At 36.5% G+C, this 26,337-nt stretch overlaps 2 protein-coding genes across 2 annotated transcripts in view; both read right to left on the minus strand.

Moving 5' to 3' along the window:
• Positions 1-1,497: 1,497 nt before the first annotated feature.
• Positions 1,498-2,676, minus strand: LOC134746233 (large ribosomal subunit protein mL66). Its single transcript, XM_063680561.1, has 3 exons — positions 2,535-2,676; positions 2,152-2,448; positions 1,498-1,701 (listed from the first exon to the last, which is right to left on the minus strand). Exons 1-3 carry the CDS (start codon positions 2,635-2,637, stop codon positions 1,559-1,561), a joined length of 543 nt encoding a protein of 180 aa, XP_063536631.1. The 5' UTR covers positions 2,638-2,676; the 3' UTR covers positions 1,498-1,558.
• Positions 2,677-4,223: 1,547 nt separating this feature from the next.
• The window catches only part of LOC134746243 (perilipin-4-like), a 36,891-nt gene continuing 14,777 nt past the window's right edge, over positions 4,224-26,337 (minus strand). The window contains exons 2-27 of the mRNA XM_063680573.1: positions 24,383-24,394; positions 20,477-20,656; positions 18,572-18,706; positions 17,439-17,504; positions 16,699-16,785; positions 15,548-15,613; positions 15,377-15,475; positions 15,197-15,295; positions 15,005-15,091; positions 13,865-13,951; positions 13,475-13,540; positions 13,283-13,381; positions 13,117-13,203; positions 12,935-13,033; positions 12,761-12,859; positions 12,587-12,685; positions 12,410-12,496; positions 12,019-12,084; positions 11,831-11,929; positions 11,640-11,738; positions 11,450-11,536; positions 11,074-11,172; positions 8,299-8,370; positions 6,114-6,254; positions 5,574-5,767; positions 4,224-5,051 (exon numbers count right to left, since the gene is read on the minus strand). Coding sequence (XP_063536643.1) covers positions 4,962-5,051; positions 5,574-5,767; positions 6,114-6,254; positions 8,299-8,370; positions 11,074-11,172; positions 11,450-11,536; positions 11,640-11,738; positions 11,831-11,929; positions 12,019-12,084; positions 12,410-12,496; positions 12,587-12,685; positions 12,761-12,859; positions 12,935-13,033; positions 13,117-13,203; positions 13,283-13,381; positions 13,475-13,540; positions 13,865-13,951; positions 15,005-15,091; positions 15,197-15,295; positions 15,377-15,475; positions 15,548-15,613; positions 16,699-16,785; positions 17,439-17,504; positions 18,572-18,706; positions 20,477-20,656; positions 24,383-24,394 — 2,501 coding nt within the window. The 3' untranslated portion in view covers positions 4,224-4,961. The remainder of the gene's footprint in view (positions 5,052-5,573; positions 5,768-6,113; positions 6,255-8,298; positions 8,371-11,073; positions 11,173-11,449; positions 11,537-11,639; positions 11,739-11,830; positions 11,930-12,018; positions 12,085-12,409; positions 12,497-12,586; positions 12,686-12,760; positions 12,860-12,934; positions 13,034-13,116; positions 13,204-13,282; positions 13,382-13,474; positions 13,541-13,864; positions 13,952-15,004; positions 15,092-15,196; positions 15,296-15,376; positions 15,476-15,547; positions 15,614-16,698; positions 16,786-17,438; positions 17,505-18,571; positions 18,707-20,476; positions 20,657-24,382; positions 24,395-26,337) is intronic.

Here is a 26,337-nt window from a genome sequence, read left to right on the forward strand (position 1 = left end):
TTGTTTTTGAGATCAAATGTCTGTATGGGACCCACAACATTCAATCAATACAAAAGTCAGAAATGATAATCAAAGCCCACTCGCAAAACGCTCCTAACAAAACGATAAGTAAACGTGACGTCAAGGTCACTGAGAGAATTTCGAAGTAAGGAAAATAAGGCAAATTGCGATTTTGTCGGTGAAATATTGCGTTTATGCATGTAGTTGCTATACAATCTTTTTTTGGAAAAAATGTAAGGAATCGAATGGTACTTACTATATTCCTTTTTGGAAGTTAAAAAAAAACTAACTTTTGAAACTTTTAGATCCTGTATTTTTTTATCATTTCCGTATATTATTTTAATATACACATTATTGCGATAAATTGCTCATTTGCTATCAATTTTACTAGACTTTGTTATAAAATTCAACATGTGTCATCATCCCTATTAGAGGCACCAGCGCAGATATTGTAATTTGTTTTCTAAGCTACCGATTTTTTTCTATAATTACGACAGCAAACCTAACAACAAAGGAACAACAACATAACACATGTCTACCTCTGCGTCATTAATCCTTTAAATGCCAAAGACTTCCTACACATTTGTACAAAAGAAATCATGGCTAAATAGCCAAATACTAACCTTTTCGCCGCTATTGACTTGATATAAAGTCAGTACATTTTGCCACGACTTGATATGTTATACGAGTTATCTACGTGCAATTTTTGAAATAGCGTTGATGACACTTACTGACGTGGCGGCGAAAAGGTTCGTGATTTTTAGCAAATAAAGTTTATATTTGTTATTGTTTTCCACCAAGTAATTGGAACCTTAAATTGGAGTTCCATGGTTAAATACCTATTGACCATTATGTGGTCGATAGATTTTTTCAAAAGTATGCCTGGAGACCTGGATCAGGGTTAACATCAAAGCGGCAGGACTGGTAATAAAAGCTTATCTTTCATACAAACTTAGCGTATGCTTTAAATTTTTGGGCGTGACACCACCTAGGGCGTAGACGTACTATAATATCAACATTGCATCAATAAAAGTAGAGCAGCTGGCATTTAATTATGAGGCATTATTTCAATTTTAATATTTATTAAAAAAAAAATTATTCAAGAAAAGCATTATACCAAGTGTCACTTAGGATGGTATTCCATCTGTCCAATATCTTGGTCCAATGTGTATTGGCATCTCACATTTTGCTTAATGAGAGGTTGAGACGCAATGCACATTAGACAGGTGCTACTTTTCTAAAAATATAATCTTAGAATTTTTCTAATTACATTTCTTTTCCAGGCATAGTACGATATATCGACCACATAATCAAATACGTGCCAATACCAATTTAAGGTTCAAATTAGATTGCACTTTCGGGAAATAAAAAAAAAAATATTTACAAATCCACTTTGGCCACCTAATCCCAAGAATTAAGCAGGCTCTGATTGTCACATCAAAAAAATGCTATTCTGCATTTTCAAAAAGAAAGAATCAGCATTATTGAGGTAAATAGTTTGATCTAAATTCTAAACATATATTTATTGTACAACTGATTTTAACTAACAAGAAATGCATTATCGCTTGAACCTATCAAGAGGTTTTGGTATTCTCTTCATGAAAATGGTACTTTCATCAAAGTATGTATTAAATTTCTTGTGGCCGAATCTCTTGGTGGGATCTTTCTTGCAGTAAGCGGGAGTAAGGTTTATCATCAGACCTGAAAACAAATATTTTAGAATACATATGCTAAATAAAGTTGTTTTATGCAAATACATCAAAATGAAAGTAGTATTAATATTAAGACTTTACTGATTACATCACTTATCACTGCCATGACTGAGATAAAACTAACAATACCAACATTTGTTATTAATTGCATGTTAATTAGTGTAGACTAAAACTTTTATGACTGCTATCACTCTCAGTCATGGGCTAGGCTTTGGGCTAAAGGTTCTTTTCCACCAACCATTAAAAGGGCTTGCAGGATATGTTCAGCAGGCCGTAGTTTGGAGAACCCAAGTTTGTTAACCAACCCCCTACAAAACTCTTTAGCAAGAGAACAGGAATAAGTTATCTTCAACTAACAAAATAAAATGATTTTAAAATAAACTTTCCAGCTTCCTCCTTTAAGCAATAAACAGTAATTTTAATAATATATAGTACTAACCTGCTTTTTGTGCCATGGAAACCATCTTCCCAATTTTTTTCTGTTGACGTCGGCACAGTCCCGTGATGCGACGCGGCAACATACAGCCGTCAGACCTCACAAACTGACTCAGTATTAGAACATCCGTGTGTTTCACATCAAGCCCAAGGGCACACATGTAGCAAGGAGGCTTCCCATCACCCTGGACGACAGGAGAGAGGTCCTTTATCTTTTCAGCACGCACTATCAGCTCAGTGCGAGGAGAAGTAGCCTGGATTCCTTCTACAACCAACGCTGTACCTTCCTTTTTTTCGTGTACTAGAAGATTAGGAAAAGTGATTATAGGTTATGTTACAGAAGGGTATAATATTCAAATAATAGCACTTAAAGGACCACATACTTACTTTCTTTAATATTAAGGCTTTTGGTAACAGACAAAGATCGAACTGATGTTGATAATACGGCATTTTTAGCCGATAAAAACCCAGCCCTAACCAGCGCCGCCATTGTCGTTTATGAGATGTGACATCTGTCAAATAGCGTTTCGTTCTTTCAGTCTGTGATTTCAATTAAGCGTTTGTCCGATGTAGTAGAAAATTTAAATTACTGCTGGTAACACCATTCCGAAGATGTCATTTCCGCTCTCCTTATTTTTACGTGCTACTGTTTGTGTGTAGTATGTTCGCGATAAACTCAAAAACTACTGAACGGATTTTTATGCGGTTTTCACCTATCGATTGAGGGATTCTTGAGGAAGGTTGAGGTGTATAATTTGTTAAGGTTTTGTGTAACCCGTGCTAAGCCGTGGCGAGTCGCTAGTCTGGTAAAAAAAGAGTAGAAATTGAAAAGTGGCAACACTGCATTAATCTAAAGGGCCCTCAACACTCATGCGCGAATCACGGCGCGAAGCCGCGAACGTAAGTGTGGCGTCGATTTCGCAGATTGTTCGCGCCTTCTAGTTTCCCGTTTTTTGTCGGTTCATTAGCCCGCGTCAAAGGAAGCACGAAGCGCAAACTGGCAAGACTCCACATTACACACTATTTTGACTCATATTTGGCAAGATAAATAATAATTATATAATATAAAGCGGCTATATTTTACGGTTTTACAACAAAATATAATAGCTAAATCACGTATGATGCCATAGATAACTAGCAGTTAAGCTCGATCAGTTGATGATTTTCCGCCATCTTGGCGAGAACCAAACTGCGAAATTGCCGTGAAGTTTGCGAGTGTGGAGTCATACGTCAACGTCGCGACATGTTCTCTCCGCGAAGTCGCGGACGCGCCGCGATTCACGCACATAGTCTGGAGGGCCCTTAAGAAAAATGGGACGACACTACAGTGTTGCCACTTTTTAATTTCTACTCTTTTTTTGCCAGACTGTAGTTAGCAATAATACCATTTAAATTCTTTTTGTATTTGTTGAATGTATATTTATTATTATTACAAGATGCAATGCAAATAAAAAAAAATAAGTGGGTGGTAATTTATTTATTACGACACTGATAAGTAGATAATAGACAATAAATTGTTAACAGTAAAAATATACCTCGTTTATGAAAAAGTGTATTAATATTTTTTCGTGCATTAGCATAATAATTTAACTGTAATGTACATTAGGCAACAATAAAATATATTGTCTGTCAATAAAATATATAAAAGTACAGCAATGTACAATACATATAGGTGTATCTAAACTTTTGTAGAATCTGATGTATAAAATATAGCAGCTGCTAAGCAGACGATGTTTAAAATATAGATTATTATATATCTTTAAGTAAATGTACAATTCTTTGTATTATTTTTGTTACTTTTTTGTTATATAAGGCTGCTGGACGGTTTCAAGCAAAGCACGGCGCTTAAATTAAATAAGCATGGTATATAATTTCAATACAGATCCTATAATAACTTACTTACAGTATACATAGCAAAGTTATAAATTACAGACTATTGCTATGAAAACAAAAAAAATGAGATTACATTGTGACTTAGATTAAGACATTTAATGTTGTAAACGGATGTCAAATATTTCTTTAAAGAAAATATATAAAAAACGCAATTTAAATGCATTGTGTAGTAATTATATAAGGTTTGTTCTTACTAAAATAATAACATTTATTGAGTAAAACTTAAATCAATTTTATCTTAGGTAACTTAAAACTAATTGTACCAGCAGTTGAAAAATATAAAACAATAAACAACAAGAGAACGAAAATTGTGTTACAGATAGATTGCGGTTTTTTGTCATTCTTTTTATAAGCTTTTTTCTTTATATAAATTAACGGCTACCAAAAAACATTGAATATAAATATCATGATCCATAAAGGTGGAGGTTCGTGCCGCGACAGAGACACGCGACCGAGACAGAAGACCGCGACCGTCACTTGACTAGGCAAACTATAAGCGACAGTTCGCGATCGAAACAAGAGACAGAGACAAGAGTCGCTCTGTCGCTGTCTCGCTAGCGAACTGTCGCCTATATGTTGCCAACTGTCAAGTGACGGTCGCGGTCTTCTGTCTCTGTCGCGGCGCGAACCTCCACCATTACATGCAAGGCAAAGCATGTCTGAAATGAGATATCTTTTTCTGCTGCATCCTACACAATGGCAACAGGACACAGGAATAACTCATCATGTAACCGATTTAAGTCAAAATGTTAAAAAAAGAGTTGCGTAAGAAAATCATCCTTGGAACGAGGCTTGTGAAACATGATTAAAAAAATGTCTTCGGAGCGTGATGCTGACACGTCTATGGTGGACTGTGGTTTAGCGATTCCAGTAGAACGGAGTTTGAATGCAGGTACACGTGGCGGGAGCCCGCTGGTTACTTTATTTAGGGAAGGCGGAGAGACCCTTGCTCAGCAGACCGGCGGCGCCCTCGGAGCCGTCGTGCACTGTCGCCGACAGGTTCGATGCCAGCTGAGAACAATGTTTATAAGTTATGATACGTTCGTATCATTCAGAACAAGTTCTGTTTATTGGCATTTGGGTCCCTAAAGCTGCCCCGGTTTTAATTTTTTGTCAGATAGTTATTCTATTTGCAAAAGGTATTCTGGGTCATCAGAGGATGTGTCCCATACTTTTTTTATAATCAAATATCACGATGGTTTGGAAACACTGGATAATAAATGGCTACTTTCCTTTGCCCTGTAGACCTTATTTTGTAGTGCGGTTATTCTTAACATTTTCGCGCCGCCACTAATAAAGTGTCATCAACGACAAGCCACAAATTGCACGCAAACAACCCGTATAACATGTCAAGTCGTGGCGTGAGGGGCACGAAATGTACTGACATTATATCAAGCCAATGGCGGCGAAGAGGTTATGCTTCTCGCTGAGTCCTTGATCTTGGCGTCGACGACGTGTCCGGCGTTCTTGATGCCCTCGTCGGCGGCGGCTTCCACTCTATCGCTTGTCTACGCTGCAATGTCTAACACTTACCGCGTCGCGCTTGCCGCTGAGGTATTTGTCGGCGCCCTTGATCTTGGCGTCGACGACGTGTCCGGCGTTCTTGATGCCCTCGTCGGCGGCGGCGTCCACTCGCTTCAGCGTGTTGTCAACGGTGCTGTGCAGGGCCCTGCTGGCGTCCGCTGTGGCTTTCTCGGCTGCTTTTTTGGATTCTTCCACCGCCGCGTCTTGAATTTTGGAGATGAGTGATTGGATTAAAGTTATATTCGTTGAAATTTCATCACAAGACAGGCTTGATAGTTATGCATGGAATTACAGTTATTTGCGCTATAATCGCCATACTTTTGGTTAACAGGTAGGATACTTACCCACATAAAGTACTTTAAATGAATGTTAATGTCCTTATCTTGCTTTAATATACATACATATTATTGAGGAGGAGAGTTCTGTGGGTTAAAATAGGAAGTTGCAGTAAAGCAACCATCAATATAATGGATGATTCGGATATTATCATTATCGGTTGGAATATTGACTGATAGAATAATAAATCATAGAAATGCAATCGGTACTCACTGGCAGCTCTCTTAGCCTCAGCAGCAGCGGCCTCCGCGGCCTGTCGGGCCTTCTCCTTGGCGTCTTCGGCGGCCTTCGCTGCCTGCGCTTTGGCCTCCTCTGCCGCCTTCTTTGTGCTGTCTACCGTCGAGTGGATTGTGTCTGTGAGAAGATATTATGTGATAATATAATAAAATGTTTGAGAGGATTTAGGAGAGGAGAGTCACTTTTTTTAGGAGCGCCTTTTTGGTTTTTAATTCACTTACTGGTTGGTCTTTGCGTTGCGTGACTACCAGTTTCGTTTGCGGTATTGAAGAAAGAAATGCTGCACGAATATTTGGGAAAATGAGATCCTGTGTTGCGAGCATAACGCTTTACATTAGTGGGCGAGTCAGGAATAAGAACATGGACGGTGATTGATCCTCGGCGCTCAAGGATCATTGGGTTATTCCCCGAGTTTCTGCTAACCTATTTTAGTGGTTACTACTGGGAGTACTGGGAATACGGTTTGGAGTCCCGGTCCATCTAGTCAAGTAGTCAGCGCCAAGTATGGTTGCGGTTGTGCTAACTCTATAGGATAATCCAGACCATAATACCTACAAAATCACTCCATGCTGTCAGAATATGATCAGAAATGAAATTTACATATTTCAATAAGGAAATGAAATGTTTATTCTCTTAAATAACGGTTAGTTTAATAATGGAGCGTCATGTTCAAGCGCATTAATTCTCGATCGTAGCTCACATAGAAGTCATAAAACACACGGAGTTAAATGTCACACAAATGAAAAACAGTAGGTACCTACAGTCGCCATCAGATATATCGGAGCGGCCGAGGTGTTCACAATATCTGAACACGCACTCTAACGCTCTGACAATAGAGGCGCGTTCAGATATTTGTGAGCGCCTTAGCCGCTCTTATATATCGGATGGCAACTGTACATATCAACGTGATCTAACGGTTGATTTGAATTTTGAACCCACACATATAACATGACATAGCACATCAAAAGACATGGAGTTGTTCCTTAAACAACGTTTCCATATATTTCGATGTTCTTAATTAGCATTTCAATGTCTTTTTAGTTTTCCAACATATAAAATGCAGACAACGCTGAATACTCAAGTACCAGTCGTATCTTCTGCGACTTTTTTGCAACTATCCGCCGCCTCAGTAGCCTTTGTAGAGCTGAATTTGCATTGAACTCCATCCACAAACGTTACAACATATTTTACAAACTATCGACCGACACCTGTATGACACAATTCAGATACAAACCTCCATTGGCCTGGATCAAAGCTGATGAGACGCCATTTTGGACGCGTTCTGTGATTGCAAAGAAATAGTGATGTGCCCTTGTCGATAATTGCGAGAAATAAGAGGATGAATGGTTATCATTCTCGATTACGTTCTCCATAACTGAAATTATATTTCTTTTGGGATATGGACCATCGCCCACACTGTTAACTGTCCATCGGTGGACCTTATTACAAAAGGCATTAGGTTCACCGATTAAGAGTGTTGCTGTTTGTACCTTAATTAATATTTTTATACAAACTAGTTTTTACAATTTATTTATTGTATAAAAGATTTAAGGAGACTATCACATTCGAAGGTACACTCAAAGTAAGTATGGTTCTTCATAGGTACACTTTTGATATTATTTTGTTGACTAAGCTGCAACTAGACAATACTTTCAAATTAGTGATTTTGGTAGGCAAGCAAATTCAAATAACGACAGTTTTTAGGGTTCCGTACCCAAAGGGTAAAAAAGGGACCTTATTACTAAGACTCCACTTTCCGTCTGTCTGTCTGTCACCAGGCTGTATCTCATGAACCGTGATAGCTAGACAGTTGAAATTTTCACAGATGATGGTATTTCTGTTGCCGCTATAACAACAAATATTAAAAAGTACGGAATCACGGTGGGCGAGTCCGACTCGCCAAGTGCGCCGGTTTTTTAAATATCGTCGGCCACCTTAAGAACTTTAAATTATACTTTTGAGTACCCTTTTTTATAGAGAACGTTATTGAGAATTTAATCAAAAAGTAAGTATGAAGTCTCGAAGACACATCACTACAAGCAAAGATGAGGAAAAATGAGAAATATGCGCAAGAGCTTAGTTTATTGCTAAAATTAATATTTAATTATTTAGAATAGCAGATGCATGAAATATGAAGCAGAGAGATTAAGAGAATAGTTACCATTAGTATCTTCTACTTCGTCCTCTGAAGAAACCTCAGTATTTTCAGTATTATAAATCGAGCTTGTTTGGTCTACGGTAAGTGCAGGAAAAAAAGAAAATTAGTGGAAAATAAAGGAAGAAATAAATCATGCAACTTAAAGTAAAATGATTTTTGCTAGTTTATTCCAAGTTGGTAAAAACTTAGCATGATGTGTAGGTGGAAGAATAAATTTTGAAAAAGAAAAATGAATCATTGAACCGTAATAGAATTTCGAGTTCATTCCATCCATTACGCAGTATTTGTGTTTTGTTTATTTGAAATTATTGTTTCTTTTAAGATATCGTACATAAGATGTTAAGTTTAAGTTTATATAGTAACAGTCCCAAAAAGATAACGGCTTTAAAGAAGAAAAAAAAAGGTTCTCTCATATTAAATTATTTTAAAACGGGTCACTCACGTATTATTAAGCCGAATAGCTCGACATGTTTCGATCCAATTTACGAGGATCCTCTTCACGGAGCAACGACACGTCTTTACTAGTCGAGGGCGCGCCGTGTACGTGTTTGAGTCGCACGGGATTTTTTAGTTTAAAAGGTTCTCTCATCTAAAATTCTGAACAAAATTCTACGAAACGAAATAATGGGAACCAGGGAATGCAATACCGGGATACCAGGATCCCGCATGAAATTTACGGGATTAATCCCGCTCGTAAATTAAGCGGGATTTGCGGGATTGTGGAGTGACGTGGTACTTACGTTTTACTAAAAGTAACACGTGCGCGGACGCGGAGCCTAGATGCATCTGTAGAGGGGGGGGGGGGGGGCAAATTTGTCTATTTTTTGCTACCTTATTGTGCATTGAGTAATATTACGAATAAATATTTGTGCTTGTAAATACTGTTAAGTATGTTGGAGACGGTGTATAAAGAGTTTCCAAGTACTGGCAACAGTACCTAGTAGGAAGCTTACGATGTGTGTGGAAGTATTTTTTGAAGGCGGAAGATTCTCTGAGTGCTAGAAGTTGTGTAAAGCAATAATAAAACTACGGGACGTATTTTATACCAGTAATGTTTAATAATTAATTTTATTATTCTTTAAGAAGTTAAATAAATAACTATTCATCACACTTGCTCGTAAAAGGTGTTATTACATGTAGGCGATGCGGTCCGTAAATCGAAAATTTCGACCCAGGGTTGTAATATATTTTTTCGGTACACTTGCTAGGCGATGCGGTCCATAAATCCTAAATTTAGACCCAGGGCTGTAATGTACGTCCGAAGTTTTTTTTTTCCCTCTTTTTTTCCTCACAAGTGTGATCAAAAAACAAATTGTGTGTGCGACGGTACAGGAATTACGAACTCGTGTTAATTAAGCCTTCAGTTCACACTCGTTCGTAAATTATTGTTTACCGCCCTTTATATAGGTACAATTTCCAAATTTTGTTTTAAACCTTCAAATTTAGTACCAATTCGTAAAATTGTATACTAACTTTCGGGATCCCGCAAATACCGGGATTCCGCGGGACTGAGACTGGCAATCCCGCTGAATACCGGGATTGGATTTTTCATGCGGGATTGCATTCCCTTGGGAACAAAATGTAAGTAGCCCTATGTATTAAACGGTTTTGGAATGTATTCAGTCATTTAACGACTTCGTGTGTACCTTGCACTGCAATCTATTTATAACATTGTAAAGTGCAAAGGTGACCACGATAGAGGGTCACCCGAGTAAACAATGCGAAACGCCAGACATGGCGACGTGTTCGTTTGTTTGGTGAGAATCACGACGCATGCGCATGCTTGACTTTAGTGGGTGCTAATGTTTGTGCAAGTTCCGATAACTTTGAAGAATTATTATTTTTATGTTGTCAAATAAAGTTTATTTATTTATATCCAGTTGATAGTACAGTTTAGGTACCTATATTTTTAACGATAAGTACTATTAAGTACCTGTACGTTAACGAGTAAAAAATCGTCAACCCAATTCAGTATTACAGAATAATAATCTCTACATAGTTATTTTTTAACTTAATGTGAGTTATTGTGTATAAATTTGGCGTAGTAAAAACCAAGGAGTTTAGTAATCTTTCATAATTTATTGAACAAGTGTATGAAGAGTTTTGATTTTCATTAGGGTTTCGTACCTCAAAAGAAAAAAACGAAACCCTTATAGGATCACTTTGTTGTCCGTCCGTCCGTCATTTTTTTTTGTCATACCTAGCAAACAAGCAGACGAGTCGCCTGTCTGCAAAGACCCTTTATTTCGGGAACGCGTGGAGATATTGAGTTGAAATTAAAACCATGTAGGCCACAGTCCCTAGAAGCTGTGAAAAAAATAAATTTCAAAGTTACGGCTGTTTATGCCGCAAAAAAATGTAAATTTCGACACTCAAGGGAATGAAAATTGATAGGGTACTTCCCGTTGACCTAGAACTATGAAATTTTGGCAACACAATTACAATTACAAATACAGGGAAATTGTGATTCTGTGTAAATTGGTAAAAAACAAAAAAATAGTTAAATTTGTACGGAACGCTCGGTGGGCGAGTCCGACTCGCTCCTGGCCGGTTTTTTATTCCTATAATAACCAAAATACTAATTTTAACTGTCTTATACATATATAACTCTTTTCCAACCATGCAGTCAGCTGAAATACTTCAGTAGGTATATTTTTTAGACAACTTTACAGCTGAGTATACATGGAATGAACGCTACACGATGCTGAAGTTATCGGAATTCAACAAAAACACGGTGTATAACTTTGCGGCGCTATTTGTATGATAATGCTTGCATACCTTTCGCGCTTCCAACAAGCGACGATCCCTTATCCACCACGTTACCGGCAAAGCTCTTAGTCGTATCTACAGTGCTCTGTAATGTGCTTGCTACGGTATCTACAAAGCAACGTGAAAAATTAACATAAAAGTAAAATAAGTATGTTTTCCCATTTTTAAAACTAAGATGTAATGATAAGATAAAGTTTTTAACTATTTAAGCGTTTTTTGTGAAATAAGTACCTACTTATTATTCAATCTGCTATTTTTTTTAAACAAGGATTTTAAGAAATATTGTAAGGTAAGTAATGACAACAGAAAAGTGAAATTTGTATTTAGATTTAATTAATTAGCCTAAGGGTTAATCACAAAAGGCCAAACAATAGATAACTAGTACCTTTAGCACTTCCTACTAAAGACGTCCCCTTATCAACAGCGGATGCCGCCGCATTCTTGGTTGCGTCTACAGTATTTGCAAGTGTGTCTAAAAATAATATAAAAACGATAAAAATAAATAAATGTATACACACGTAAAAACAAATAAAAAGGAAACGATGGATATTAAATCGTTAACACAAATAAATTACCCTTGGCACTGCCTACAAATGAGGAACTGGTCTCAACAGCAGACGCCATGACGTTTTTAGTAGCGTCTACTGTACTAGAAATTGTGCTCACTGCGGTATCTACAAATAATTTTTATAATGAGTATTCCAATCTATTAAATCATAATTTATTCACCAATTATTTTATTGAATAATAGGTTTTAACAGAGTACCTTTAGCAGCGCCTACATACGATGTACCCTTTTCAACTGCAGATGTTGTTAAATTTTTTGTTGCATCGACAGTACAATAGACTGTCTTGGCCGCCGAATCTATAATATAAATTAATTCAATATTTTATAAAACACTAATAATTCTAATAAAACTGAAGAAAGTATTATATTCAATTTTTGCTATGTACCCTTAGCAGCATCCACATACGATGTGCCCCTTCCAACAGCACACGCTGTCACATTTTTAGTCGCATCTAGAATTTAACATTAACATATATTAATAAATTATAAAAGCATCTTTAGCACTTCCTAAATATAAACTGCCCGTTTCTACAGCGGTCGCTGCCGCAGTTTTAGTATGTAATGATATGAAGAAGAAAAAACAAATTCATGTAGTATTTGTAAATTTAGCACTTCCTACTAACGCTGAGCCCTTTTAACCAGCTGAAGCCGCTACATTCTTTGTAACGTCTACAGTACTATGGACTGTGGTTGCTACAGTATCTACAAATTAAATAAAAAATAAAAATTAAACTAAAAAATAACATAAAAATGGGCAGAATAACAAGATTTGAATACCTCTAGCACCTTCTAAATACGAAGTGCCCATTTCAAGCGCGGACGCGGCTGCGTTTTTGGAAGCATCTACAGTACTGGCAACGGTATCTATAAAAAATGTTTAATCCCGTCAAAATACTTATTTTATTATATGTTGTAAATCGAATTTTTGGTATTACACTTCCAAAATTTTAGTACCTCTAGCACTTCCTACTAAGGCTGAACCCTTTTCAATGGCGGAAGCCGCGGCATTCTTTGTTACATCTACAGTACTCTGAACTGTGTTCGCGACATTACCTATAAAAAAAAGAAATTGAAACAAAAAAAAAAACTTTTTTTTGTTTAAAATATTAACACAAACTGAATAGGTACCTCTTGCACTTCCATAATAAGAAGTGCCTGTTTCCACGGCAGATGTAGCTACGGTTTTGGTTGCATCTACAGTACTCTGAACTGTGTTTGCGACATTATCTATAAAAAAAAAGAAATTGAAACAAAAAAATACTTTTTTTTTGTTTAAAATATTAACACCAACTGAATAGGTACCTCTTGCACTTCCTAAATAAGAAATGCCTGTTTCCACGGCAGATGTGGCTACGGTTTTGGTTGCATCTACAGTACTCTGAACTGTGTTTGCGACATTATCTATAAAAAAAAAACAGAAATTGAGGCAAAAAAAAAAAAACATTTTTGTTGTTTAAAATATTAACACAAAACTGAATAGGTACCTCTTGCACTTCCCAAATAAGAATTGCCTGTTTCCACGGCAGATGTGGTTACGGTTTTGGTTGCATCTACAGTACTAGCAACGGTATCTACAAGAAAGATTTTTTTTATTGTAAGAATTAATGGAACCAACTAAATTTATGAACTAAAGAGCAACTGAAATTGTACCTTTAGCACTTCCTACTAATGCTGAACCCCATTCAACAGCAGATGCGGTTACATATTTAGTTGTGTCTACTGTGCTATGAACAGTATTTGCCACAGTATCTAAAATGAAATAAATATTTTAAAGAAATGGAAATAAATATTTAAAAAAATGTAAAGCAAAAATATAATTATTTTACAATGAAGTTGAAATACCTTTAGCACTGGCTAAATACGAAGAACCCGTTTCAACAGCCGTAGCAGCCGCTGTTTTAGTTGCATCTACAGTATTGACAATGGTAACGAGTTTATTTTAATTTTAACCAATAATAATAATAATTAAATAAAAAATTAAATGACAAAAAAAACACAAAATTAGACAAAATAATATCTTTAGCACATCCTACAATTGAGGATCCCTTTTCTAGTGCTAAAGCAGTTACATTTTTGGTCACATCTACTGTGCTACTGACAGTGTTTGCAATTGTGTTTAAAATATATTTAAAAAAAAGTTCTTAAATCGAATCGAAGATGTAAATACTAATTAATTTATCAAGCAAAATTTAATGGAGCAAGTTATTAAAAAAAATAGGTAGAGATTTTTACCTTTAACGGCACCGGCATATGATACGCCTGTCTCTACCACGGCCGCTGCTGTTTTTTTGGTCATATCTACCGTATCCGCTACTGTATCTATAAATTTTAATTACGCAATAGAATTACACTATATGAATTAGACAAAGGTAAATTTATGAATTTATCTGTTATCCGGAACTATTTACGTACCTTTGGCACTATCAACATAACCCTTTACTTTTTCTAACGCAGATTGAGCAACTTGCTTCGTTGTATCTACGAGGGGCGATCCAAAAGTAATGATAACTGATATGTAAAAAAACTCAAGTGGCCAAAAACTAAATTTATTTCTCAACATATTCTCCGAGCAAGCCTACACACTTATTCCATCTTTTCTCCAGACCGCGAATTCCATTAAAAAAAAATATTTTTCCCGACTCGTAATATATGCCTCCACAGCAGCCATGACCTCACTGTTGTCCGATTTTTTTTTTGCCTCTGAGGTGTTCCTTCAGCCGTGGAAACAGATAAAAGTCGCTGGGGGCAAGGTCTGGTGAATAGAGGGGATGTTCCAGCAATTCGAAGCCCGCATCCTGGATTGCAGCCATTGCAACCCTGGCCTTATGAGAAGGTGCGTTGTTTTGGTGGAACAGTACCACAGACAGCAAGTAGTTTACCCCGTCGTTTCTCTTTGATAGTTTCCCGCAATCTATTTATTTGTTCTTCGTAGTATGAGCCTGTGATCGTAGCTCTCTTTTCCATGTAATCGATCATTATGACCCCTTGGGCATCCCAGAACAGAGACGCCATTACTTTGCCCGCTGAACTGGCGACCTTGAATTTCTTTGGAGACGGGGAAGTCGGTCGCTTCCACGTCATAGACTACTGCTTGGTCTCCGGATCGAAATGGTGAATCCAAGACTGATCCACGGTCACAAATCGTCGCAATAAACTCGGTGACAGATTTTTTTTTCTTTTTTAATTTACTGGCCAGTAACCGCTTTAAAAAATAAAACCTCTTTTTACCTTATTCCGCCATTAAAAGTATTCAATTATCATTACTTTTGGATCGCCCCTCGTAGTATCTACAAGCGAAAGCAAACACATATTTAACACAACATAAAAGCCGACAACACCTAATTTAATGTCATTTTGTTTATTTATTTTTACCTTTGGCTGAATCGACGTATGTTTTGCCGGTTTTGTTTGTACTTTCTGTAGCTTGTTTAGTATTATCTACAGTATTTGATACTGTATCTATGAGAAAAACAAAAGAATAACTAAATTGTTAAAATAAAATTCTGACGAAGCAATATAGGTATAAAACATAATGCTAGCAAAAAAATTATGAAGCGTTAATACTTCTAGCGCTAACAACATAGCATTTGCCGATATCATAAGCCGAATATGCATAGCTCATTGACGTGTCCAGGGCACTTTCGAGCGTGTGCTGGACCGTATCTACCTAATGATGTCACACAATAGTAAAACACAAAATGTTAATCACACTTGTTAGTACGACTCAACAGAAACAATTGGTACCTTTTGCGCTGGCGACGCAAGCTTTGCTCTGATCAACAGCGCTTTGTATAATATTCTTAGTACCTTCCACTGTATTTTGGACAGTGTTCGATACTGTATCTACGCAATTAAAAAATACATTACTAAAAAGTCAAAATTTTAAAAGAGAAATCGTAAGATTTGGTTCTATACCTTTGGCGGATGTAGCATAAGTTTGGCCTGTTTCCACAGCCGTTTGGGCTACCTTTTGTGTTGTATCTACAAAGCAAAACTTCAAATAAATAAAAGTTGTATGTGTTAAGGGTGCGTAATGTTTGATAAAACTTTCGTATAACGTCGTTGCGCCTAATGTATTATATACAGGGTGACCTTAGCCATTGGACAAACCCTGAAATCCCACGTGGGGTTACTTCTCAGGAATGCTCTAACGTTAATATTTTTTTAATTAGAACCAAAGACAAATTTTTTTTAAAGAAAAGTTATTTCCAATAATCGACAACAAAAAGAAACATACTGTATTAATCATTGGCAGTGTTTTTGACAATTTGTTCGAAACTGTGCGGCAAAGATGACATTTGTCAAAAGTCAGAATTATGGATGGTATAGAAAGGATCGCAATCTCTTATGGCAGAATTGTTGTAAAAGTGACCGCGTTAAGCTTTAAATAATAGTTCCTAATCTCTCCGGTGGCGCTAGTTAGGCCCTGGGACATGAGTATAACATGAACCATATAAGGCAACATATAACCCGACCAAATTACGTAGGTTGTTTTTGGTAGTATTTCGGTGTATGGTGGCGCCGCCTAATTACTGTTTTTTGATGGACACTTTTCATACATAGAGATATGGATCCTTTATACAGTCTCCATGGTCAGAATCTTATTATTGACATAAATAAAAAAGATAATCAAAAAGGTCGAAGAAGGTTTCATACTATTTATTACCTCGGGAGCTACTAACACATACAGGTTGCTCCAAAGTAAAAAATCGTAATTTGTTAATTTCTTCGTAACCGCTACAGCTACACCGGTTGTTATGATACTTTGTATACTGGTTCTAAATACTCTAATGCATATGTACATTTCGGCTGTGTCCAATGGCTAGGGACATCCTGTATAACATAAAATACTATGTTTGTTACCTACCTGATTCATTTAACGATTGTTAAGAGCTGTGGAGTAAAAGTAATCTATATTGATCTAAATATAAACATAAAAAATCAAGTATGCTGAATAAAGTAGGTGTACACCCAATCCCTCGGGACATTTAGGGTGTAACGAACGTTAATATCAATAACGTTTTATCAAACGCTAGGCACCAATTTGATGGCATTTGACCACGAACCTTTGGCACTAGTGGAGTACGATTTGCCAGTGTCGCGGGCGCTCTGTGCGGCTTTTTGTGTGGCGTCTACTGTGCTTGATAGGGTCTCTACAAAACGGTAGACTAATCAAAATAATAATATCGCAGTCAACTAAACTAAACTACGAGGTGATTATGTATGTATATGTAATGCAATATAATTCGGCAATAAACTAAGTGCGAATGCGAATCAACAATTGATTTGCGACCTTTACATTTTTAATAAAATTCCGTAAGGTCAATATTTTTATTTAAAAAATGCTAAATTCTATCCAAGGATGGTATTCCACCAGTCCAATATTTTATCAAATGTGCATTGCGTCATTTGCGTCTCACTCTCTCATTAAGCAAAATGTGAGACGCAAATACGCATTGGACAGATGGAATACCACCCTAACCAAATAATTGCAACTACGCAATTGCAAAAAAAAAAAACAAATGAACACACTATACATTTGCAGTGGTAACTAGCGTCATGAGCCAACAATGATGAAAACACCCCCGCATATCCTATTTTGGCCGAAGCCCAGACTGCGGTCAAACCTGGCTGATGACACTTATGAGTTCGTTTACCTTTCACCCATCCACCACCTTAGTTCTTTCACGTGCTCACCGCTCGTGAACATTTCACTACAGCAAGAAGTATAGAGATAGTTGTTAGTATTTAAATAAGAATTCTGTGCTCAAGATACTAAGTTATGCAGATATAAAAGTAACTTTACCTTTAGCCGCGTTGACTGCTGCCTCTGCTGATTTTTTGGTATTATCGAAGGATGTTACAATTGTATCTAGGAAGAGTGCAAAAAAGAAAATAAGAAAGCTTTAGGTGCAAAAGATAAATAAATATTAAAAGAACTTGTACTCATATCTATGAAGTCTTCAGTTAAAGTCTATTCTGATGTCCATATCTCGTTATCTGAAAGTACTTACTACTGTGATATTCACCAGCCTAATATTGTCTTTGGTTACCGCGATAGTTACTCATGAAATAAAACTATGAAAACGGATTATATCGCGTATATTGAACACCCCGACGACGACGTGTTTCGAACCTTTTACAGCGTTCGTGGTCAACGGGTGTCACCGTCGTCGCGCGAAACGTCGGGATGTATTATAAATTCAATATACGCGATATAATCCGTTTTCATAGTTTTATTTCATTCACCAGCCTGTTTAGATAAATGTGTATCGCGTAATTGTTGTATATTTTACTATTTATTTCAGGGTTCGTGTTTGTGAGTATATGGGTACCTAAGTAAGTTCTTTTATAAGCTAATTCGAGGCAGCTTATGATGGCCTTTAGAATCTCGTAGAATATCCAGATCTTTAAAAAACCCGTAGGGGTCGGATCAAAAACTTTTTAAGTCCGACTTACGGTTGACTGCACATTGCTAATAGGTTTTCCTGTCGTCTATAGGTAAACAACTATTTTGTGATTTTTTATTTCAAAATTTTAGACCCAGTGGTTTCTGAGATAAAGGGGGGGGATGGTAATTTTTTGCCTTTTTTCTTGAATAACTTCTAACTGTTTATCCTAAAATTATAGAAACATATATATTTGAGATACTCACAATAAGCTCTTTCATTTGATATGTAATACGATATAGTTTGAAAAACTTTATTTTTAAATTTTCACATTTACCCCCAAAAGTGGCCCCCATGTTTAAAATTCATTTATTTACGTTACATGTCCATCTTTGGGTCACAAACTTACATATATGTTCCAAATTATTACTTAATTGGTCGAGGAGTTTCAGAGAAAATAGGCTGTGACAGACGGACAGACAGACGAGTGATCCTATAAGGGTTCCGTTTTTTCCTTTTGAGATACGGAACCCTAATTATTAGCACGTACCTTTAGCAGTGTCGACGACTTTCTTGCTATCAGCGACAGCTCGGTTGGCGGCGTCCTGCGCCTCTCCAGCCGCCAGAGACATCTTCGACAGCTCCTTGTCCAGGGCATCGATGGCCGAGTTCTTGGCGGCGTTGGCTGTAAGGGTACAGTGATTCAAAACAGGGCCTTGGGAATATTTTGGACACTCGTTTTGAATTTTATGAGTCATTAGTAGGAATGTATTTGTCGATTGGTGTTTGCCCATTTAAAAACAACCTAAAAACTTAAGGAAGTTGCTAAAACCCACAATGTTTGACAAAAATGTCGTCTTACTAGTTTGTTCGTCGTTTGTCGTGTTACTAATGGGACCAATAAATTATTATTCTATGAGTATAATTTTCGAATTTCAATTTAGATATTTTTTTTCATATCTTCTCTCTCAGAATGGTGAACTTCGAAAATAATAATATAAAGACATTATTAAGGTAGGAAGAATGGAATCGACGGGCATAATCAGTCATTATCAGTGTACTACCGATTGTCTGGCTAACATAAACTACGTTAGTTATGCAACAAACAATCTAGGCTAAACGACTTTAACATTAGTCTGTTTTAAATACCTATCAGCGATATATTGTATTTTTTTTTCGAAACACGCTTAGTTGTCATGATAATTAAAAGAATATTAACACTCGACTCGCATTAAAAACCGCAAGAAACGAATGCAAACTTCAAGAAAAAACCATAAATTGATCTATAAAGATATTAGCATACGTAGGTAAATGAATTTCGAACTATTGTGAAATTGGAAATAGTAATTAACAGATGTAAATATCAAGAACTAGCACAAATGACAAACGGAAATGTTTACAACTCATTTGCTGGCGCTAGATATAGGTATAGGCAAGTCGCGTCATCGCTTATTTTCTGTGCAACGCTCATTCTGAATCATCTCACTCATTCTTATGCCTCCTCTACACTATCGGCGATGATCGTTGATAGTATCATCGTCTATTATCGGCAGATCATCGTGCAAGCATCCACACGATCGCCTGTTGTAGTTTGTCAACGCAACCACTAGGCGATTCCCTTTGATGCGTGCCCAAAAACCGACAACTCACGGCCCTCACGGGTCGCATGCGATGGTAGACGATGACTGGCGGGGACTGCCGAGTATGCCCTCTACAATATCGTGGCCGCCAGTTTTCGTCTATCATCGCCGATAGTGTAGAGGAGCCATTAGACTTCTACAATAAGATGTTCAACAACAACATCTATACAGCTAGAAGCTTTGCCAACTTTTGCTCAGCGTTGACTAGCTGACTCCAAAGTAATACACTTGACTTCCCTTTGTTGGCATAGGTACTTCTGACTGAATTTGGCGCTAGTCACTTCAAATATAAACATTCAGCTCATTTTTTGTGACATTTTACGAAGTTTGTTTTTACTTTGAAAATTGTGAAATTTTATAGTCATTATAATAATGATTTAAGAATGTCTTGGCTGTAAAAAGCTGTACTATCAAGTTGCTATCAAGACACAAAATAAAGCAGCAGTAAGTACAAGCTAATTCTGAGATTGGGTTAGGCCTGAATATCTAATAAAAGTATTTATTTGTCAAAGAATCCATAGAAATTAAAAAAAATACCAGTTTGCACGATTAATTCTTATATTTTTCCGTCGGACGCATCGTTTGTGATGACTGAACGTATTACTATAACCAACTATAACTAAAGAAATATAATTGCCTGGTGAGCAAAAATACGGTAGCCCATTCCCCAACCTTGTTTCTTTTTACACCTAATGCCAGGTAAGGGAATTCTTAGCATTTTTCCATAATTCTTAAACATTGAGGCGTATATATAAGACTGATTAAATAGGGAAGCCTTGTTACTGGACTCCACAAATTATCATCATATTCCTTACCTGAGTTCGCCGCGTCATCGGCAGACGACTGCGCTCCAGCGACTAGCTCCCCGGCCTTCTTGACCTGGTCTTCCACGACGCGGGCGGCCTCCTCAGCCTTCTCCGCAGCCACCTGTTCAGCATCTTTCTTCTTGCGCTCGAAGAGCGACGCTGTCTTCTCTCCGATGCTTCGGAAGGCTCCTGGACATCAAATATATTTATCAGATTATTTGTATTATCATTCGACAGTATATGTATGTAAATTTTCGACTCCTCTTTTTCCTGTAGAGCGTCTAGTTAGCAACAACGCTATGTCAATTTAATATACATGTACATACATTACGCGTTAGTTAGCCACGGAATTTTAAAAAGATTAAAATCTGTTTCCGGACTAGAAAATTCTATCGAGGGAGATGCGTGTATAGATTACCGTAGTAATACACGAAGTAAAGATGTAAACAAGCAATATAATTTGACGGCTTTTTTACATGCGATAAAACGACGTAAACAAAATTACTGTGCGGCAGACATCTCTCCGAAATAGGAGGTAAACAATACGTTCGAAATCGAAGGACAAAGGGGCAGAGATATAGTTAGTTACTTATCTAATAATAAATAATAAACATGTTGATTTTAACTTTCACGATTTTTACTCATTATTTCACAACGACGGGACTTAATAGCGTAAAATATGTTTTAAATTTACATCCGACGTTTCGAGGACGGCGTTGTCCCCGTGGTCTCGGAGAAGACCGGCTAAAGTTGTCATCAACATCTTCTAGCCGCGCGAGTTGTTCGAAATACCCGCACATGGTCATGTTTATTAACTTGAACGTTTTGCGCACTATTAGGGATGTCACCGGGTCGACATACAACACTCACAATATCCGATTTTTCAACTTTGGATATTTGTTTTCGCTTACACTTACTAGTAACTGGGTTCCATGTGGATGAGATCTTAAAACCTTCGTCTCGATTGAAATTTCTGTTTTTTGATTTCAATGGCTTCACGGATTTTTCTACTATAAAACCCACGATCTGTAGAAAGTATTCTAGGGTTGTGAAGCTCAATCCAGTGGTTTCGCCCTGACTCTAGTTATATAAACTAGTTACAGACTTAGATATACTTCATGTCATTGTATGTGCAAAGTTTTATTACAATCCAAGATGTCGTTTTAAAACGAGAGCGGAACTACGTTTGTATGGGAAGGTGCAATTCGGCCGAGCTTGCCGGGGACTCTTAAGGTGGATTAAACGAATTTTATACCTTTAAACGAGCAATTCTTTTATATATCTATCTATATATATTTATATATTTCGGGGATCTCGGAAACGGCTCTAACGATTTCGATGAAATATTGCTATATGGGTTATCGGGGGCGAAAAATCGATCTAGCTAGGTCCAATCTCTGGAAAACGCGCATTTTTAAGTTATTATATGTTTTCCGAGCAAAGCTCGGTCTCCCAGATATTAATTTTTTAACAAGCTGGTTCGCAGATAGCGCTTACTCATAGGCCAATTCGAGTTTTAGTTATTAGATCTGTTTCCGATAGGATACTGTGCTGCCAAAAGTGACATTTCTTCAACATCAAACGTCACTTTTGAGATTTACACATCAGCATCACATTGGAAACAGATCAAATAACTAAAACTCGAATTGGCCTCCCACACACATCGGTCGGCGGTTTAAAACTGACGACACGACGTCATAAATAGCTGTCATTTGGCTGCCATTGATTAAAATACCTCTGTTTACATCGAGAATTTAAGCCAACATTACATTTGCAATGGGTAGAGTAAATTATAGAGTTTGTAGGGAGTCGTAGCAGCTGCATAGAGGTAGTTTATGACAATCGATACGACGTGTGTTGAGTGCCCTTGACCGAGCTGCAAAGGAGACGAGACGATGAAATCAATATCGCTGGCGCCCGGACCTAGGGTTACCAGATGTCAGGAATTTAGGCCGATTGTCAGGAATGCGGCCGGAATACGAAAATGTCAAGAATTTCAATGAATTAATAGAATGCTTGATTTTTTTATGATCCATGGCATCAGCCTTTGTTCTCGCGTGTGAAATACCTTGCCCAGTATTTGAATCAGGGAATATGGCCTTCATTAATGTGTTTACGCCATCCATTGACTTAAATGAATGATGATTTACTACATGCAGAGCCAGGGTTGGAACTGGTTTGAGGTTGCCCCCCCCCCCCCCCCCCCATCACTGATATGAGCGTCAGGAAAAATATTCGCAAATCAGGATTTTTTCAGGTAATTCTAAATTTGTATCTGGAACCCGGACCTCGTGCATCTTTTTCTATTGAAGCAAAGATTGTATTAAATACTGTGTTACCTACTTTTCCATATGATTATTACTTATATATTAATTAACAAAAATAATTTAGATAACTAGTTTCACCTGAATAAACATTTCAACGCGTGGTATGATTCTTCGAATGTTTTATTAAAAAAAACTAAATAAAACTATGAAAAAGGATTACCTATATCGCCGTAGTGCATAATTTTATTGTTTTCATAGTTTTTTCTCGCAAACGTTCGTATTTGCCATGCTGTTTCAGTCATCCTCAGTACTTTTTAGGGTCCCGTATCTCAAAAGGAAAGAACGGAACCCTTATAGGATCACTCGTGCGTCTGTCTGCGTGTCTGTCCGTCTGTCACAGCCTATTTTCTCCGTAACTACTGGACCAATTAAGTTGAAATTTGGTACATATATGTAAGTTAGTGACCCAAAGATGGACATTTTAGGTAAACAAATGAATTTTAAACATGGGGGCCACTTTTGGGGTTTTTAAATATATCGTGTTACACATCAAATGAAAGAGCTCATTATGAGAATCTCAATTTTTTTTTAATTTTTTTTTTTTTTAATTTAAAATAAATAGTTTAGAAGTTATTAAAGAAAATAGCCAAAACATGACCATTCCCACCTATGGGTCTAAAATTTTTAAAAAAATTACACAAAATAGTATATATATAGGTAAAGACTATAGATGACAGGAAAATCTATTATTATGTGCAGTCAAGCGTGAGTCGGACTTAATTACTTAGTTTTTGATCCGAACCGTTCGGGTTTTTTAAAGACATTTCACTCTTGTTTTACAAAACAAAATACATTTAAAAAAAATGTGTAATGTATGGAACCCTTGGAACGCGAGTCCGACTCGTACTTGGCCGGTTTCTGTACTGAGCGAGACTGACTGAAATAGAATAGCAAGTCACATTCGTACGTTTCAGTGAAAATACGATGGAAAATTATGCACTAACAGCGTTCGTGGTGAACGGGTGACATGACAATGCGATATAATTCGTTTTTACAAAATGAAATAGTTCTGTTTCATAAGTGACTATCGCGGTAACTGAAGACAATTAAAAAATATGGTTGAAAATAAAAAATGTTTTTTGAACAGAAACCACGTAAAAGTGGGGTTACTTTTACATGCTTTTACGAAAACAAGCATTCTAAAAATTGATTTCTTATTATTTGCAGGTATTCCACCTTGTTCGTGATAACAGAGTGCATAATAATATTTTTTACTTATTATAAATATAAACACATTCTACATATACCTTTTTCACCTTGGTCGTGATAAGAGAGGGCATAATAATTATATATTTGACCTTATTATATATATAAACACATTCCACATATACCTATTCCACCTTGTTCGTGATAACAGAGAGCATAATAATATTTTTTAACTTATTATAAATATAAACACATTCTATACATGCCTACGTGCGATATCTGCGCGTTAATTGAATATAAGTGGCTCTAGTAATATACAAATAGATTTATCCCCTACACAGTATTACCAAAAATAATACGTACCTATATGTTTATATGGATATAGTTACGGATTACGGACATAGTTTTTTTCTAATAACATATCAAGCATATTATGACTCACCAAGGTTTTTGTCTACCAGTAAGCGTGAAAACACACAGTATAATTATTTAAAGTATATTATATAATCATTTAAACTTCAAGGGAACTACATACAGGGTGGCAAAAAAATAAGTGCATTCCCGTTGCCAGGGAGGTTTTGGGATTATACTGAGCAACTTTTACTATGGGACTAACCACGCAATGGCGAAAAAAAATTTACCCCCACATAGAAAAAGGACCAGCCAAAATGTTTGAAACAGCCAATATTTTTTGCGATTTCGGGGTGAGTCCCATAGTAAAAGTTGCTCAGTATAATCCCAAAACCTCCCTGGCAACGGGAATGCACTTATTTTTTAGCCACCGTGTATAAACTACTTACTTAATATACGGTGAATTAACCGTTGTGTGGTAAGAATTATGTTTTTTTGTAACATTCTGTCTAAATAAGTGTTAAAATTACGTGAATCTACAATGATATTTCTACGAAAAATACGAATAGGTGTGACTGTGTTGAATATAATGTTATTCGTTATACATATAGGATTAAAGAATGACTACTTAAAACTATATTAAACGCGATTTTTAAAGCATATATTATGATTATAATTTAGCAAATAAAGTAATTATACTAGAATGCAAGCATAATCTAATAACTAATCCCTCAGGGACACGCTTGGCGCGGGGTGAGGTCAACCACTTATTTAATAACAGTTATGAATGATTCACGGTTAGTTTCACTAGACTTAGATGCATGTATCTAAGCCGATATATGGGGAACTCGAAAACAATGCAAAAGTTAATCACGGTCCATATCCCGGTCGATATAAGTCTTAATTTATTTAATAAATTTAAGCACTTCGCTTCGTAATAACTGTCTCTCTCAAGTCAACTCTTCCTAATAAATAATGATAAATAAGTTCAATATTTCCTAACTGTTCCTAATTTATAGGGAAATTCAAATATTTTCAAAATATAGCTGTTTGTAGAATGCAATAATGGGTCAAAATATCTCACATAACTCAGTTGAGAAATATCTTATTGTATCCGAAAAAAAATACTACAGTAAGTAAATGCTAAGTTGGCAGCGATTTTAATAGCTCAGACTGTGTAAGTGTTATTTGAACGCCATAATTTCATAGATTTTGACGTTTAAAATAACACTTGCACAGTCTGGGACTCAAAATCTCTGCCAACTAAGCTTGGTCTAACCCTAACCACTTAGGTGAAAATAATAATTTATAGGTAATAATTTACACTTTCTCATCTCATCTACTTAAAGGTTAACTGGAAGAGATCCCTCAAAGGGATACGTTCGCCTTTGTACATCTTATTATTTGTACCATGTAATTTTTTATATGTATATTTGTACAATAAAGAATTTACTACTACTACTACTACTAATTTACATCGCAGTCATCAATATTTTAATTTAGGTATGGTTCGTTTCAGATCTATTATAGATGCCAAAAAAAGAAAAATAAAAGCAATGATAATTGATAACTCTTACTAGTGACATCTAGTGACGTCCCTGTGTAGTGCGTATGCGTAGTGAGTGGTAAATTGGTAATTGACTCGATAAGTGTCACGCGCGTTCATTGTTCCCGTTCGTTTGACCGAATGGAAATAGATTTGGGAGTCGGTCAACCGATCCGGGATCATTGCTCGACCGATTTCGCAACTACCACCGATTGATTGATGCCCTGAATAACTCTCCAGGACCACTTGAACATCATACGAACTAAATGACAGCTGGATGAGCTGTTATCTACAAGTATTTCTGGTTGGTTTGAAAATTGAACCACTAGTAAAATCTACTGTAAAAGTATGAGTTAAAATTATGTTGCATACATTTAAATAAAAATAAAATAAAACATATTTATTTCAGATTTTTTTAAATATAATTCGCAAAATTAATAATACTAGTTACGTGATGAGTACAATACCTAATGTATAGAGTCAGACCAAGACAAGTCTGC

The sequence above is a fragment of the Cydia strobilella genome, chromosome 12, assembly GCF_947568885.1.
Source record: "Cydia strobilella chromosome 12, ilCydStro3.1, whole genome shotgun sequence".
Lineage (NCBI taxonomy): Eukaryota > Metazoa > Arthropoda > Insecta > Lepidoptera > Tortricidae > Cydia > Cydia strobilella.